This window comes from Triplophysa dalaica, chromosome 1 (assembly GCF_015846415.1).
Source record: "Triplophysa dalaica isolate WHDGS20190420 chromosome 1, ASM1584641v1, whole genome shotgun sequence".
Classification (NCBI taxonomy): domain Eukaryota; kingdom Metazoa; phylum Chordata; class Actinopteri; order Cypriniformes; family Nemacheilidae; genus Triplophysa; species Triplophysa dalaica.
The window spans coordinates 26355593-26374004 of record NC_079542.1 but is presented as its reverse complement, the minus strand read 5'-3'; the positions used below and the strand labels follow the sequence as shown (position 1 = coordinate 26374004).

The 18412-nt window shown below is 37.3% G+C and overlaps 2 protein-coding genes across 3 annotated transcripts in view; one reads left to right on the top strand and one right to left on the bottom strand.

Annotated features, from left to right (window-relative positions):
* Window positions 1-3000: 3000 nt before the first annotated feature.
* LOC130418292 (thialysine N-epsilon-acetyltransferase-like) lies at window positions 3001-14054 on the top strand. Of its 2 annotated transcripts, XM_056744367.1 has the most exons (7): window positions 3001-3482; window positions 3585-3873; window positions 11560-11611; window positions 11734-11817; window positions 12027-12128; window positions 12213-12253; window positions 12374-14054. In XM_056744367.1, the coding sequence occupies exons 2-7, from the start codon at window positions 3811-3813 to the stop codon at window positions 12545-12547; spliced, it is 516 nt and encodes a 171-aa protein (XP_056600345.1). In that variant the 5' UTR covers window positions 3001-3482; window positions 3585-3810; the 3' UTR covers window positions 12548-14054. The 2 variants fall into 2 exon arrangements, with proteins under 2 accessions (XP_056600345.1, XP_056600336.1); XM_056744358.1 differs by having other exon boundaries at window positions 3001-3873.
* Window positions 14055-14206: 152 nt separating this feature from the next.
* Window positions 14207-18412, bottom strand: part of chd3 (chromodomain helicase DNA binding protein 3) — a 66905-nt gene continuing 62699 nt past the window's right edge. The window contains exon 41 of the transcript XR_008906311.1: window positions 14207-18405. The gene's annotated coding sequence lies outside the window, so the exon portion shown is untranslated. The remainder of the gene's footprint in view (window positions 18406-18412) is intronic.

The following is an 18412-nucleotide window of genomic DNA, read 5'->3' as shown; positions in this document are numbered from 1 at the left end:
TATAGCAATATCCCGAATTATGTGTGCCAAGAAATGTGTCTGGGTGAAATAGAGTGTCTATCATTGCAGGAGAGATATTAAAACAGTAGCCTACTTATTGAAACACACACAGTAAATTATGTAAATTATCCTGTATCATTGCCGCAAATTATCGATTTACCATGGTTAATCCCAAAGAATGCTATAGTAAATATACTTCTGTATAATGAGTACTACACTGATTTCAGAAAGAGAAACCCATATATTATAGCCTATACATTACGCATAGAGGGAAATATTTCAAGCCTTTATCTCTTGAAATTTTCATTATTATGGCTTACAGATCATGAAAAGCCAAAATTCAGTGTCTCAGAAAAGTAGAATATAACATAAGATCAATAGAAAAGGATATTTTAAACAGAAATGTCAGGCTTCTGAAAAGTATGTTCATTTCTATGACCTCAATACTTGGTCGGGCCTCCTTTTGCATGAATTACTGCATCGATGAGGTGTGGCATGGAGGCAATCAGCCTATGGCACTGCTCAGGTGTAATGGAAGCCCAGGTTGCTTTCATAGGGGCCTTCAGGTCATCTGAGTTGTCGTGTCTGGTGTCTCTATGGGGTTCAGGTCAGGCGGGTTTGCTGGCCAATCAAGTACAGTACCACCATGGTCATTGAACCAGCTTTTGGTACCTTTGGCAGTGTGAGCAGGTGCCAAATCCTGCTGGAAAATGAAATCAGCATCTCCATAAAGCTTGTCAGCAGAAGGAAACATGAAGTGCTCTAATATTTCCTGGTATATGGCTGCGTTGACTGTGGACTTCAGAAATCACAGAGGAAGCCAAGAGGAAGATGAGAGACACCAGACCCAACAATGCAGATGACCTGAAGGCCACTATCAAAGCAACCTGGAATCCATTACACCTGAGCAGTGCCACAGTCTGATTGCCTCCATGACTGGATTGATGCAGTAATCCACGCAAAAGGAGGCCCAACCAAATATTGAGTGCATTTCTGTTTAAAATATCCTTTTTATTGATTTTATGTAATATTCAAATTTTCTGAGACACTGAATTCTGGGTTTTCATTATCTGTAGGACATAATAATCAAAATTTCAAGAAATAAAGGTTTGAAATAATTCACTCTATGTTTAATTAATCTATATAATATATGGGTTTCACTGTCTGAAATGAGTGACAAAAAATGTTGACCTTTTTCACGATATTTATTTTTTAGATGTACCTGTATATGCATAGACGCCTTGGTGGATTTGATTAACTGTATTGGTTTTTCCAATCAGAACATGCAGATGGCGCTGTTTCACTGCTCTGTGTGCCGCGTGAGTCAATTCAACAAACACAACGCATCGCTTCCATTCGTCTCTAGTAAGGGGGTCTATGCAGGTTGGAGAAATGGGCGTAGGGGTTTTCCTAAAGGTTAGGGCGCGCCGGAAGATCTTGACGATTGGTTGCCGAGGCTGTCCATTAATTATACAGGTGGAACATATGCTTTAAAATGATTGTCCTACAGTTTAACTGGAAGTGAAAAATCCAGAATAGCTCTAGGTGTGATCCTTTTCGTCATTCGTTAACAAATTTCATCAATTTCCTTTAAAAATGACTGCTATAAACGTTAAATATTAACTTTGAGTCGGAACTGTATTTTGTCTAGTATGATCACACTTTGTTTTGGTCTTACTGTAGAAGCAATGTACTTAATTCAGGACGTCGCTGATGACGATCGTAAATGATCAGCAACAAATAATTTACCACAGTTCAAATCACACCTCTGAAATGTGCGTCTACTATACATAAATGTGATTTTCTCAAAGTTAGATCATATTGCAATGGTTTGTTCAACGATTTGAGAAAACTGTAACTTCTTTTAGGATTACGACAAATTAAAATGACCTTAACTTTGTGTCTATGTTGGATATGCTTTTTTGTAAGATTAGGACCCTCACTCACTACACTAATATTTTATATTTATATATGTTTGTTACTCTTTTACTTTTCTCTTTTGTTTAAGAAATTATATTTCAACACTAATACATCCGTTTTATCATTGTATTGTGCTATGTAATAAATGTTTGTATTGAGCTTTGTACTTTACAAAAAAATGTAACGGCAAAAAAATAGCTGTCACAATTAGTCAAATACAACTATGCTTTACAATTGTATGTTTTCACGGCTAGTTCGTATAAACTGGTGACATGTTTTTTTCTATGCAAACGCTATAATTTTGATTAATAAACAAAGAATTGAAATGTATTCATTAGTTTGAATTATTTTTATTTACTTGTTATTTGACATCAAGACATTAAGCAAAGATTTGCAAACATTAAACAATTAAGAAAACATTTGTAAAATGTCTGGGTTTGTTCAAAAGTAATAAAAAAATCCATCCCTAATCAGTCACTTATTCAATCACAAAACTATTGTAGCATCGTGAGCTTGAACTCAACTCTGTACTCTTTTTACTTCAGCCCTTACAGACTTCCAGTCAACGATATACCTACGCACAAAAAATACTAATTGCCAACCGCTAAGGCTTCGATTAAATCGCTTTTCCGTTTAACTGTAATATGCGTCTAACAAAACAACAAAGGAATTACTGAGGATGCAAATATATAATGTAACACAAAAACGTATTCGTATTTTAACTAATATTTTAATACATTTGTATATCTTTAGGTGTGTTCGAGCTCATGTGCGACCGATTGGCGAGATTAGCCGCTTGCAGTAGAGGGAGTGGATTTGTCCAATAACTAAACGCTTAAGTTAAAAAGTAGCAACCATAAACTCTTCATATTGTAATGTCATGTGCTGCTTAACACGGTGTGCCTAAAAACCATGGTAAACATAAGAATATATTATGAAATTACCAACGGAGTCTGTATTCATTTCATTTTTTTATTAAACAACACAAAATAACATGTTCATTATATTGAACATGTTCATTATTGTACGAACAAAGTTTTAGCTGTTTTAAAAACATGCATTAATAAGTTTCAGTTGAATTGAGGGTGTTATAATATACCCGAAACGCACGTGATCGTTGTCTAGCCAATCATGAAAAGCTATATCGTTGATCACAGCCTGTTGCACCCGTTCCTGAGATGCTACGCCGGCTGAACAAGCCAAACATTCTTGCGCTATTTAAATGCCGTCGGCGCCGCTTCAAGCCGGACAAAATTTCTAACTAGCATGCTTCAAGTCAGATTTCGATCCATCTGCGCAGCGCCGCGTCAAGTCGACGTAGACCTGAGCAGATGACTTTCGTCTTTCGTTTCAAGGAAATTACGTATCTGTATGGTTAACGCTGATTGGCCGAGACCGATGCCAGTAGCAGAGCCATTTTAAGAGAGAGAGTCGCGTCAACTCAGTTGACTACTATGGAACAGTTTTTTTTTCACAGCAATGGCGGTTCATGGAGGCTCTCAGTAGTTCCCGGAAGTTACTAGTAACCTATGGAGCTGCGACTAAAACCGACTCTAATTGAGGTAAACTTCTAACTCATTTATGACGAACACCATTTAATGAATAAAAAACTAAAGTAATAAAGCATTTAAACGGAAAACATAACTTCCTGGAACTATCTAAAGGCTTCACGAATCACGTGACGCTCCAGCGTTTTGGACTTCTGTTGGCAGAACTCTCTCTCTTCCCATGGCTGTGGCCAGTAGGAAACTCCTTTCACCAATGAGAAACCTTTCGGCATGCCCCCACCTTTCGCAACGCCATTTCTCTAACCTGCAGTTATCCATGCCTCGTTTGTCCGTTTCATTCCACGTTACACTGAATCGTTTGCTGTCTTGATTGTCGAGAGGGATGGATTTCACGATACGGCCCGCCACGTTAGAGGACTGTAAGGACATCTCGCGCATGATACTGGTGAGTATCCTCACTGTTTTAGAAGCCTGGAAAATTAAAACGCTGATCTGTAGGGCATGTGTCCTGAAATGTCATCCTACCCGTCAGACTGCGCCCTGGGCAGGTGCTCAAAGGATAAAAGGTGCACATATGGAATAAGGTGGAATAAGGAATAATATGGCTGTGCTCAAAACATCAATACAACAATACTGTATATCGCGATACATTCCTTGCTGATACGTGTATCAATAAGGATGCTTCTGTAATTGATAAAGCAGCAAATGTCATGATGCTGTTTTGAAAAAAGAAACAGAACAGAAAAGACCATTCTAATGTTTAACGTTTTAAAATATTTTAGTTGCACCTATTAACAAGTCTGGGATTAGAAATGTAAGCGAATAAAGTGATCCAAACCTTAAAGAGATAGTTCACCCAAAAATTATCACCCTCAGATTATTTTAAACCAGGTTAAATGTTTTTGTTGTGTTGAACAAAACAAAATATTAAGAAGAATGCCAGTAACCAAAAAGATCTCACCCCCCATTTACTGCCTTTAGTAGGGAAAATAAATTCTATGGGAGTCAATGGGGGATAAGATCTGTGTAGTTACTGACATTCTTCCAAATATCTTAGCTGATGTTGAGGGGGCTGCTGGGGATGTTGCGATCTTGGCTGTTGTTGAAAAAACTGTTTTGTCATATTAATAATATAATTCTGTTCTAACCCACTTCCGTGATTTTTTTAAATGACAATGATAATAAATACAGCATTGTATATTTTGGAGAATGAGAAAATTAGAATAAGGCCAGACTTGTCTTCTTTTATCGAAACTGCAAGTGTCTGTTTTACATTATAATCCTATGTTATAAATCGTGTTTTCCAAAAAAAGTGAAAGCGCTTTTTAAACGCCAGCGTCTTTTTCCTGCAGCTCAGAGTGCCTTTTGAGGTTGAAAAAAAAGTTAAACCTTTCTGAAAAAACGCCCTATGTCAAGCTCCCTTTTCACAGCAAACCGATAAAAAAGACCTGTCGTTTCCATAACAACATGCAAGGAATGTAATTGGTCGAGAAGGCTCAATCTCGAAAAAATTAAATGGCGGCCGAAGCGCCCGTTGGAGGATAGTTTTGTATAAATGTAAGTTTAAAAATCAGCAACTTCTGATTGCTAATTATTATTAATTATTATAGTTTTTAAATATCTAATTAGTTATTGCAAGACGTGCTCTGTTTCTAATTCAAATAGACTTCTGTTACGCTTTTTAACTGGGCTGCCTTCGTGCCTCCGAAGTCATGGCGTTCTGCTGATATTTTTTTACAAGAAAAGCGCCGGTCAACTTTTTCTTGTCAAAAATTAACTCTTGTCTGAACATGGCCTAAAACGGTCAGTTCAGAGTAGCCTACGCACACAACAGCTGTGCATGCTCTCTTCACGGCGTTCTTGTGAAATACTACTACTTATAATAATAATAATAATAATAAATACACGTAAAAGGTAAACAAGCACACTGCTCCCCTGAAACACCACTTACCCGGCAGCCGCAAACAGTATGTAGGCTATCCTGGAAATCTGCTAATATAATGAAGGCGTCTGAACCTGAGGAGTCCTCCCAGATGAGGTCGTCAGGTGAAAGGTCATTACGTGAGTCATATATTTTGGGTAAAATTATTATTAATTAATTTAACTAATAGTTAGATTCAGCAGGCCTTCACAATATTACCTTTATTTACAAAAACATTTTTTTCTTGCCTCGACAAAAGGTCACTTTCGGCATAAAGGAGGCTCAAGCGCTCAAGCACCCTCCGCCCCCCCCCCCCCCCCCATCTCTGCACGTGCCCGGAAGGACTATCTGAATATAATGAGGAAATAACGTTGCTTCCTTTGCCAAGCACATTTCAAACGTCTACATAATTTCCTACAGCTTTCCTGTAGCTCAGTGGTAAGAGCATTGCGTTTACCATGCAAGGTTGTGGGTTCGAGACCAGGGGATTGCAAAAACCTATGTAAAATGTATAGGATAAAGCAATGTAAGTCGCTTTGGATAAAAGCGTCTGCCAAATGCCTAAATGTAAATGTAAATAATGGCACTCAAATGCCCTGTTCACTCCAAAGTCTAAACTCCAAGGGCTCTGCCCTTCGAAGGAGTAGGCTATAGGAATGATGACTATATTTAGAATTTTGCCTGTGACTGTTAGGTACGAATACACGTATCGTTACACCCCTAGTGCATAATGTATTCTTAATATGCACATACGTATGCTGTTAAAACTTCTGTGTAATACAGAAGCTGTGTTGTTCTGCTTTACAGAGCCAAGAGACAATTAAATATAAATCTACAAAAAACCATCATAAGCTTATTACCTTAAGAAAACCAGTGTTGGGTAAGTTACTCTGAAAAAGTAATTAATTACTAGTTACTCATTACATGTTCAATAGTGTAATTAGATTACTGTCCAAATTACTCTGTCCAAAAAGTATTTAGTTACTCATTACTAATTACTTTCTATATCCTACATCGACCTTGATTAGTTAAGTGATTCAAGGATAGACATGAAACTGCTTATTTAATTCATTCAAATAAATAATATTATTAACTGACCAAAGTATTACAAATGTGAGCACAGATTTTAAAGTCAGACTTTGAATTTTGATGTCAATTACACTATTGCACACGCATATATTTCACAAAATATTTAGTTTAAGTACATCAAAAGTAACTGTAATTAAATTACAGAAAACATATGAGTAATCCCTTACTTTACTTTTTCAAGGGAAAAGTAATTAAAATACAGTAACTAATTACTTAGTAACTAGTTACAACCTTTTGATTGTTATCAGAAAAAATCTACAGGCAGTCTATGGACCTCTATCACATTTCGTGCTAGTGTGTCGCTTTTTCCGGTAGCATTGCAACACAGTTAAAACCAATGGCTGAATACACTATCTAGCACTGTTACCATAGATATCAATAACTAGACGCCTCCTTCGAGCTCTCCAGGCAGACATGTCCGCCATCTTGGAAAGGTCCACTGACATCACAGTTTGCTAGAATGCCACAACTTAATTCCCCAAAACTGTTAGTGTAGGAAATATAATGTACATGACAACATACAGTGCTGTGAAAAAGTATTTGCCCCTTCTGGATTTTTTGTTTTTGCATATATGTCATGCATAAATGATTGGTTTACTTTGAGACATATAAAAAGTTAAATGATAATCAGAGAAAATACAAAATTCAGTTTTAAATTTAATATTCAAAGATAAAATCTTTTTAAGATTGACAGCTATATAACAAAATCCTTCCAATTCTAACCTGTGGATAAAACAAACAGGAGCAACAGTTACAAAGTAACCCAATTCCACTGGAACGCTGCAGACTTTGCAACATGGACCGGCTCGCTCTGTTCCAATATGGCCCATAGATCCAGATGGTAATGCGGCATCTAGTTTATATCTATGAGTGTATCGCAGCAACCAGCTTCTTTAAAGCTTAACATCCACCTCCTTACCCCACTTTCACAATTTCTTGACACAAAATAATTGAGGAAAGCATGGTTGAGATTGATACTGCCACATGAAGTGACTTTCTTTTAAAATAAGATGCTGAAGCATGTTTGTGTGCAATATGAACTTGCTGAAATGTTCCTATAAATATATTTCCCATCCAAATGCACATTCTGAATAATAAATGACAGATAAAGTTCTGGAATCAAACACTAGATGTCGTGTTCCTAAAATCTAATGCAATCTGACACAATAACTTACTACAAGGCATAGCTGATTGATTCCTTCCGTATCAGCAGCCAATGAGCTTTCTACTCTACGCTAAAATCTCTGCCAGTGATTGTTAGCAGTGCAGCGCTTTTCAAAAAAACCCTCCTTCCCCAGCTCCACATGTATAGATCTGCAACAAGGTGATTACGTAAACCATGCAGGGATTTATTCATATATGTTATATGTGCACCAGCAGAATTCCTTATCTATTCCTAGATCTTTCTGCAAAGACAAATATTTGTATATGTCATGTACACTACCATGCTAAACCTTACGAGAGTTGTCATGACAGAAATACATTTATTTCCTTACGTACTACATTCCTGTGTTTTCTCTTACTGGTCATATTTTATTTGAAATTAATATGATTGAAAAACGCTCGTTATGGAAATTACACATGGTTATATAGAGTTTGTTACGCCGAGTTGAATGTTGCTCCAGCTTGGGAGGATGGCTGCTATTGTGTTCAATGGAGTGTTTTGTTTTTCTTGTTTGATTAGGAAATATAACTATGGTAGGTCAGTCTTGCTGTGTTAAAAACTGCAGAGTCTTTCAGGAAATTCCCACGTTCCATTCACTTTTGATTTCTCCACATATCCAACAAAACAAGAAACTGTACATATCAAAACAATAATTGCAGTATAGTATTATCCTCCCAAGATGTCAGCTTCACATTCTCTATTATAGTGAAAGTGTAGTTTATATTTGTAGTAAAACCATGGGTATTTTATTGGTAATTTTCCGAAGAGTGGTATTGGTTATTACAGTCCTTAAAATAGCTGAATACATGGTTGCTGTTTAAAAGACACTGTGTGATTAAAGGTTCAGTGTGTAGGAATTTGAAGGATTTATTCACCAAAATGTAATATATAATACAAAACTATGTTGTGAGTGGTGAATAAATACCTTACAAAATGAAGCGAAAAGTTTATATTATCTTACAATGAGCCATTTTATGTATATACACCGCGGGCACACCCTTGCATGTAATATATCAAATTGCACAGCCATGTTTCTATAGTAGCACTACACGGACAAACTGAGCGCGCTTCGTAAAACGAAGGATGCAAGGGACTACATTCTTCTTCGGCTGTGTTTTGAGGCAGCTTGCCACGCCACTACATAGAAGGATTAGCAGAAGAAGAGGAAGAACAATAACAAAATTCACTCGTCATGTTTTTTATTAGAAATAGAAACGGTTCTTTTGTTGGGGTTAGAAGTGAAATTTGCGCTAATGGCGGACTACACGAGAGAGTGCAATCTGTTTCGTCAAAAAAGAGAAAATACGATGCAGCAAGGCGAAGTCGAGACAAAAAACGAAATAAAACCCGAATAAAGATCAGTGTGGCTTTTCGTAAATGGAGGGCACTGAAGCAGGAAACGGTTTGCTAAGCGACGCCGCAGTTGCCAGCTTTCTGCTGGACCGGTAAGTTTGTCTAATTTCCGCTATATAAGTGAACTGTTTGTTTGATAGCTTTAGCTAATAGATGAGCTGATCATCAAGAGAAGTAGCGTTTTTCCTTGTAAATATTTAGCACTTTGTAATTGTACTAGAAGTCCTTGTTGCATGGCCGTGTGCAAAGCAAGTTAGAAATCATGTTAACAAATTAAATAATTTGCACAAATCGGGTTTAAGTTATATTATAAGACTGCTTAGCTTTCACATCCTCTCTTGTTCGGTCCTCCCGGGTAACGTTAGCTCCTCTGCCTCTCTTCGCCCTGCCTGCATCTCCAAAACCCCTACCTCTCCGCCCTCTTCCTCTCCCTCTTACTACCCGTGATAAGTCCTCTAATTGACTCTGTGATGATGAGAAAAACATCTGCTAAGACTTTCGCTGTTAGATTACATGCCATTAGCATTAGCGGTTTCAATAGGCTGTAAGTTATGAACCAAGTTACCGTGCCAAAAAATGCTTTGTATAATAAGCGAAAAAATCACGGACACAATGTTAAACAGTAAATGATGAACTAAGTAACCTTTATTTATTTATTTTTCTTTGAAAATAAGCCTCATCACTTGACTTGGAAAGATTACTCTCTGCTGTCTCAGACGACGACATCTCTGTCCTGTGTCTGTAACTTCAGTCTGTTGTTCGCCTGTGAGACGTAGATTGCAATTATCAACACCACCGATAATGGCCGCTATCATTTACGGAACCCTTTTGTCCTTTGACGGCAACCGTAGCTTCTCTAATGGGAGGGAGAGGGGGGTGGCGGAGCTTTAGGTTGCAATTTCCAACTTCGCCAATAGTGGCCTCTGAAACTTACACACAGAACCTTTAAGTAAACACGTATGTTTACCAGCCACTGCTTTCACGGATCTGCTTTGCTGGATTAAAACGTTAAATTCGGTTTAGTTTGTAAAAATCACATTTCAAATTCACATTTATCATCAGAATTTCCCTTCTCATGTCTCTGAAAATGTCTGGATTTTGAAATCATTTTGAGGACACTCATTATAAGAGGCATTTAGTCAAATAGGCAATTGCAGGCAATTGTAATAAACGCAACCGTTAAGATCAATATACTGCTTCGATGAGCACTTCCGGTGTTCAATTCCTCTGTGATTAAGGTCCTTTGTGTGTGAATGTGAACCGGAAGTGCTGTAATGTTTGTTTATTTTGTTAAAATGAAACTGCCAATATGCCTTTTAAACCACAGAAGAGCAATGATGTCACTACATTGAGCATAAGATAATTAAATTAAGAACACCGCACTACTGTCACTGCTGTTTTCTAAGTTTAAAACGTTTTAGAATGTTACTTTTAGAACTTTAAAGGAACAATATGGGGTTTTTAGGAGGATCTTTTAGCAGAAATGCTATATAATACACAAAACTATTTCTTCAGAGATGCATAAAGAACTTACATAATTAACCGTTATGTTTCCAATACCTTAGAATAAGCTGTTTATATCTACCTACAGATTGGGCCTAAATACATTGAATTCGTCACCATGTTTTGTACAGCAGCCCTAAACGGACAGACAACTCTACAACGCACGTTTCCTCTCCCCTGCGGTATAGTGGTGAAACAGATCGTACTCTACAGTTCGGAACGCATGTGACCCTTGATTAAATGTAAGTTTATTCATCATTGAGGAAGAAAGTAACGTGCTCTCTCTCTACAGTTTTAGCCCGAACGCGCTCTCACTCTTTCTCCAGTATCTGGAAGAGTACAATATTAAAATGGTTCCAGATAAAGAATGACGCTCAAAACTGCTCTGTCACACCGCTAATATTAGAACAAAAACAACAACATATCTTGGTTCTAACAAACAGAAAAAACAATGTTCCTCGCATACTTATCTGAATCAAAGCAACCTTCTCTGGGATGATTTTAAGACGATCTTTCTCTCCTATGACTCTCTGCTGGAAAGTATCTTCATAGATATCTATGAGTATCTCTGCTAAGAGCCTTAGTACCATGGGTCCTAACGTGTCTCTACTGGAAAGACTTTATAATATTAACGCAGTTCCTAGCTCCTGCCTGACTTTTATCCTTGTTTTTACACTCATATCCACAGACCTTTTATTTTTTGTAATACATAAGACATTGCTCTTTTTACGTTCTAATGCCTGCATGATCTCTTCCGTGTGTCAACATGAGAACGACATCTTTTTGTACATATGGTGGCCACCATCGTGTTTGGACTGAGCGATTGATACTGCAGCCAGGATGTAATCTGAACATGAAAAGCTTTCATTGGTTTATCGAAAGTCTTCACCTTAATATTAACCATTTTATTGCCATCATAAATAAGAGGTTAAACATGAGCCTTAAAAAAATGGGGTTGTTGCCCATTTTGAGGCAAAACTATGAAAAAAAACTGGTTAAATTGTAAAAATATTGTTCTGATTTTTCCTCTTCATTGTTATATAAATAATGAAAGCAAAAGCTTCAAATACTTCTATCTCTTTTCAAATGTTTTCTACTAGGAACTGGCAGAACATGAGAAAGTTTCTGACCAGATTAAAATTACACAAAGAGGTAAGTCTACTGCAAAATGTCTCAATTCTTCCAAAAAAAAATACATGAGTGCTCTGAATTCATGCTGGGATTTGCTTCTGTAAGAATTTGGAGCTGATTACAAGATACATTTTGTACTATAGATCTGGAGCAGGATGGGTTCTCGAAAAATCCTTTCTTCCATGGAATTATTGCTGAAGTACCTGAGCACCTTAAGTCTAAAGATGGTGAGATATTTAACTGGCTCATGTAGGCTGCTCTTCAATGTGATATTTATTTAGTATCTATATTTAATCAAAAATTACTGATACTGTAAAAGAAAAAACATTAGCAAAGAGCCACACAATAGCACTGGCCTGGATTAGGAAGGATATTAGATTTATATGGACAGGACTGTAGTTTTATTTTTGTAATGTGTCTGTGTGTCTCTTCACAGGTCATCCCAAAATTGGATACTCTTTGTACTTCTATACATACAGTTCATGGAAAGGCCGAGCAGTGTACATGGAGGACCTGTACGTGATGCCAGAGTTCAGAGGTAAGAAAATAATATTGTCTTTTTAATATTTTTGGTTGAAAAACTAATTTGTAATAAGTAATGACAGTTTAAGACTATTTTCAGGGAAAGGCATTGGAAAGGCTCTGATGGCCAAAGTTGCCCAGGTAAGAATTGTTGGTTACATACATTGAACGTTTAACCTATTTGCTAAAACATAAAATTGTCTGCAAAATGACTACATGTAAAACAGCTTTGGCTTTTTGTGTGTTTGATATTCACCTCAGCTTGGTTTGGCTGCTGGTTGCACACAGCTGAATTTCACTGTACTGGATTGGAACAAGTCCTCTCTGGATTTCTACCTGAAGCAGGGATGCTGGGATGTGACCTCTGACCTTGGTTATCACTGCATGCGCTGTGAGGGTGATGCCCTTCAACATATGGCCCAGGGAGACCTTTAAATTTTGCAGCAACACTCCTGACCGGAGCCACAAGCAACAGGTTGTTTGATACCCACAAGAAAGAATAAGCACCCAATCACCTCTCATAAAGAGAGTCATCATGCTCAGCTCCCACATTTTAACAGTGAAATACAACTTGGAAACTTTGAGGTAATTAATACAAGCGGTATTACTAAGAGCAATGTGACAAACATATTGTTTCGTTTTATGTATTTGTTTAGCTCATCTGTTACCTCAAAAAGTATGTATTATAACCAAAAGACAAACTTAGTTATTCTATTTATTTCAATTGGCCATTTGGTCTACAAGTCCAAAGATTAAGAAGTCCACTGTTGTTCTTTGGACACTAGTTCAAGTTTATTTGTTTATTTGTCACATTCACCGATAAACACATGATACAGCAGTGAAATGTCCCAGATAGCATCTGGCCCAGTTGTGTACATAGGACCTGGGCCAGTGTCTTTAAGCAAAACGGTCCAATAGCGGTCTTTATTGATCTTTATTTTTCTATAGTGTTTTTGTCCAAATGTGGGACAAAGCTGGTCCAGATGCAGAACAGAGCTGGTCTGGAGCTGGCCAGGTGATGGTTCAGATGAGAAAAAAGATCCGGTCCGCAACTGGCAGGTTGTGCCAAAAGTCACCGGCCTAGGTCCATTTTGCACAGGCCCAGAACTTATGAATTATATAGAAAATGATTGTACTTTTTAACAAATATTCACAGTAAAACACCACATCCTAATGTAAATGTACATTCATAATAAAATTGCACACTACAGTAAATTGATTTATTCAAGGGCTTTCTCTGTTAAAATATTTAATTTATTTAGCAATAAAACATATTAAAGCAGGCGTAACACACAGGGTTTCTGCCAATCTCATATTAATCTTGAGTATCTATAGAGTAGTATTGCATACTTCATACTTCGAAGAGTATTTAGTTTGATCACATTTAAAAAAGATAGATACAGCTTTACGATAGTTTCCGAAAACATACGGCGTGTAAAGGGGGGAGGGGTAGGCTGAACCCAAGCACGTGCGCACCCATGTCAACAAAACACAGACATCAGTTTCACTCACTGCATGCGGTTCATGTCAGGCATCTTTTAGCGTTTGAACATCCCCATATATCAGTTTGAAACGATCTTCAAATCGAGTGTAATATTCTCCGTTTATACAACATTCATGACCCAAATGCAGTTGTGACGGCCCCTGCTTTATCGTTGCTCTAAGTAACGGATCGTTCCCGGATGGGTTTATTTAGGACACCTGCTGCTGATTTCCGTTCATGCCTTTAAAAAGGGCAATTTACCATTGACCAGAAGCGCTGCCCTTTTGGACATGGTTTCCTTTGTTTTGATTTCGGTTACTTTATACATTTAACATTAACCTTCATTACACTTTCATTCATACACCTACTTCACACCACTGATTCCTCACTATTTCATGCGCTATTGTTTTTTCTTATGTATAGCTTTTTTTCGTTAATAAATTATTTCCATTGTTTGCACTTTCTTGTGTTCACGTTTTTGTTGCGTCCTTTTCGAGCCATGGGGCGTAACACAGTAAACAAACAAACACCTGAACTTCGCGAACATATGGCCTCTCTCTCTCCTGCTTACAAGTGAAAGTGACGTCTGCGCATGCTCCTTCTCCTCCTCTCCTGTCGCCGTGCCGCATGCTTTTCCGGGAGAATTATTCAGCAAGGGACTACAAAAAGTTGTTATGAAACTGTTTTAAATATTCGAAAAAAACTTTACCGAACCTGTACGATCGGTGGGGGAGTGTATCGAGCACAGAAATACTACATAAAATGCCCAACTCGTTTTTTGACAAGTTGACCATGTAAAGGATGAGAAAACCGCACGTTTTACATTGTAAAGAAGTCTGAATGCATGACACAGCATTGCAGATCCGCTTTAAAGATCCCATTCCCCATGATCCCATTTTTCAACCTATAGTTAGTGTGTTATGTTGCTGTTAGAGCATAAACAATTCCTGCAAAATGATAAAGTTCAAAGTTTAGTGACAAGCAAGATATTGTCTTTAACAGAATTCACTTTTCAAGGATTACAGAGAATGGCTGGAATCTGACTACAGCCCTCTACTTCCCGGGTACAAGATATCACTATCCGAGTGCTTTTAATAACCTCCGCCCAAAGGAATACGCCAAAAAAGGGGCAAGGCCTTCCTTAGAGAAGAGGAAGAGCTGCTGAAGTAGGGTTTGGTTCTCAGAGATTGTAAACATTTGACTGAACTACGTGATTAACCATTTTCACTTTCATCACAGTCCTACAGCTGATAATAAGAATTCCGCTTCAAATCATGACTTTAACATCGGCTATGAAAGCTGTTCAGTGCATTACACTGATATCATATGTGTGTTTGTGTGTGCGCATTGCCTACCTCTAAAACACTTCTATGAAACGTCCTTTGAAGTCCTGCTTGCAAATGTCTCCTGGTCAATCTGCTTGTTTAATAATCCAACTCGGGTCCAATATAAAATGGCAAGACGAATGCTTCTGTTATTAGTGTTAATTAATGTAACTGGTCTGAAACCATTCCATCCGGTGTCATTTAACTCGTCATTGTAGGAAAAAATGTGCGATCTCTAACAAAGATTGACGTTAGCACATACACTATCAGACCTCCATTACACTTCAAACGATCTTCATGTTTTTAACTGATAAAGTGAGGTTGATGCGTTCGTTACCGTTTATTGCTAAAAGTTTATGAAATCCAGTCGTTTTGTTAAAAGAGGGACAGAGGTGAACAAAAAACTTGAAATATGTTAAATATAAAGAGGTTTGTTTTATTGGAACATGAACATCTTTTGTTAAACACCCCAAAAACATAATCAAATTCTCAAAAGCTGCAAAAGACTAGGTCCTTTAAAACAATTACATTCATACACAAAACAATACAGAAAAACGTGGCATTGTCCATCTTGTCTTTTGTCTCAAAGACAGTAAAACCCATTATAAACACTACATTTGTTGCCTCTATTTGGAACATTATTACTGATTATTAGGACTTATGTTGTCTTTTTTTTACTTTGCGCGCGGGACTGCACTTGCAGATCACAAATACGCGAAAAACTCAACCCGCGTTAGTCCATATAAGTATTTTACAATGTAATATACTTGCAGGCTGCGAATCTGAGGCGCCTGTCATTGCGAATATTTGTTGATTGGAATGGCCCCACTTTTTAAGCAAAGCATTCGTGCATTGCCGGTGTTATGGATCAACTGGGGATCGTGTTATCTCGGGGCATGCGCGTGCATGTTGATGATTTTCCTGATTTCCCAGCAGCTGCGAACGCGACAGATTCGACGAATATGATTTACCACGGATTTCTGGTTCGCCATAGAAGCAACATTTAAACGATTTTCCATGCATGGCCGGAAACTCCCCCCACTTTCGTTGTAACTGAAACAAAGATTGTAGGCGTGTTCAAATTCAGTCGATCCTGCACAGACCGATCAGTCTATGACATCAAATCACCAATTACCCTCGGGTATAATACCATACGGCGATCGGACTCCGCATCACGACATTAAGTCTAACACACCATTGCGCAGGAGCCAAAGCTCTCGGGTTCGTTTTTTAAAGTTTCCGTATCCTTCTCGATAACGATCTTAATTAAAAGGTTACTTGAAAAATGTCATCCGTAGTTACGAACTTTAAACTTCACAATGGGAAGAAGAGAATCATGCTGTTTTTCCACAAGGACCCCCCTGAACTAAAGAATGCGCACTAAATTATACTTCCCTGGATGCAGAGATCATACTTAAATTTTAGAATTTGACACAAGTCATATAGCAAAACAAGAAATCAAACTTAACAGAAAACAGCTCAGACAACGAAACATGGAAATGAGTTTTACAGAGGCTAAACAAATAAAAATACATTAACAATAATCTCAATAGATTTAACCATTTTAACAGCATCCTGGGCATCTGTATGTGCCAGCTAAAGAAGGTCTGTCCACACATTCCCAATGGTACCGCCTTCCACATTCAATATTTTAACTCTTGCAATTATTGGATTGAATGCTGCCTTCGTTATTGTTTTTCTTGTGGCCTGACATTGAGGACACTGAGCCAACTGAAAAAACAGAGATAATGCAATAAGTGAAAGTAAATGACACCAAGATCTAAACAAACTTGTGACATAATTAACCCACTTGTAAATTTTTTCCTCCGTGCCAGGCCAGTAAAATCTAAGGATTATGGCATGCTGAGTCTTTTCAACCCCACAATGTCCACCAAGAGGGCTGGCATGAAATTCCACAAATATGTTGTGTGCCTCCTCAGGTGATGTGACGACTTTAGCCAGATATTCACTACGGTCTTTCTTTTATCTGAACTTGTAATGCAGTTCTCCATCTGATGTAAAGCCTATCATTAAATGAAGGTCAAAATAGTTCTAAATTCTTTTGGTGAAAACTATTTCTCATTCCCCTACCCTTAGGTGCAAAGTTCTCACATCTTCTCCGAATATGATAGAGATTGTCCATGCTGTAAAAAATCTCTGATAACTCGTACTTTGCGAGAATCCATTGTCCTACTCCGATGAAAGGTGGACATGCAAATGACACTAAATTTATAGACATCTTAATCAGTGTTTTGAATAATTTGCAGGCAAGTGTATTAGAAGCACATGACATGATAACGCAGGTCGTAAAAACTGAAACGAGACACTAAATGTTGGTGTGGGTAAAAAGTATATCAACAATACTTTATATTACATGAAGAGACTTGTGTTCCTTGACATTTTAGAATTGTGACAAAACATTCTGATACGAGCATTGGACAGCCACAATAGGTGCATAATGGGATTGGCTACAAAGTTTACCATATTCTAGATCTTTTTGGAAAGAGGCAAGCTACCAAATAAGATGCCAAAAGTTATGAGATGACTATATTAGTACTATATACTGTATGTAGAATGTCATAAAGATATATGTATCATAGTGTATATATGTATCATAGTGTATCATCGATTTGTTAATGCCAGTCATTACATACATGGAGGACAGCTGTATAAGTCTTCAATTAACATACTACAAATAAATAACAGGATACAGCTTTGCAAGACAATATAAGAACAAACAAAACAGAAATAAGATTTTATTTGTGTTGGACACCTTAACAATTATGAAAAGAAGGGGATTCAGATACAATGATATATATTACTTTGAAATGAATACAAGGAAACTAAGTATACGTTTTTTTAACGTAATAGTTAACCCAAAAACTACAATTCTGTTAATATTTACCCACACTCTTATCATTTTAAACTTGTGGCTTTCTTTCTCCCGCAGAACATAAAAGATTAGATTAGATTCAACTTTATTGTCATTACACATATACAAGTACAGTGTAACGAAATGTAGTTTAGGTCTAACCAGAAGTGCAATTAGCAAGTGCAGGATATACAGTGAGAATAAATACAGAATACAATATTAGGAAAATACTATACAAAAAAGAAGATATTTTGAAGAAAGTTGGTAATTTAACAGGGGTGGCCACTATGGACTATGGACACAAAACCAATGCAATTGAATGGGTGCCAGTTACCAATATTTTCCTAAATATATTTTTGTGTTCTCAGGAGAAAGAAAGCCACACGAGTTTGAAATGACAAGAGGGTGATTAAATGATGACAGAATTTTCTTTTTTGGGGTTAACTATCACTTTAAGCATACGTTAAATTATTTGTATAATTGCAAAGATTGTAAGAAATCTAGAATTGTTATAAACATACAGTAAGTTATCAAACAATTACAAATAACAAACATATGTCCTCGCCATGGTTACATTTCAACAGGTCCCAGCTTAAGCATTCACCTCATTCACCTGTAAC

Coding starts and splice junctions, on each gene's coding strand:
- LOC130418292 (XM_056744367.1), top strand. CDS start 3,811: ATGGATTTCACGATACGGCCCGCCACGTTAGAGGACTGTAAGGACATC. Junction 3,874..11,559: donor ACATCTCGCGCATGATACTG/GTGAGTATCCTC, acceptor GTTTTCTACTAG/GAACTGGCAGAACATGAGAA. Junction 12,254..12,373: donor TGATGGCCAAAGTTGCCCAG/GTAAGAATTGTT, acceptor TATTCACCTCAG/CTTGGTTTGGCTGCTGGTTG.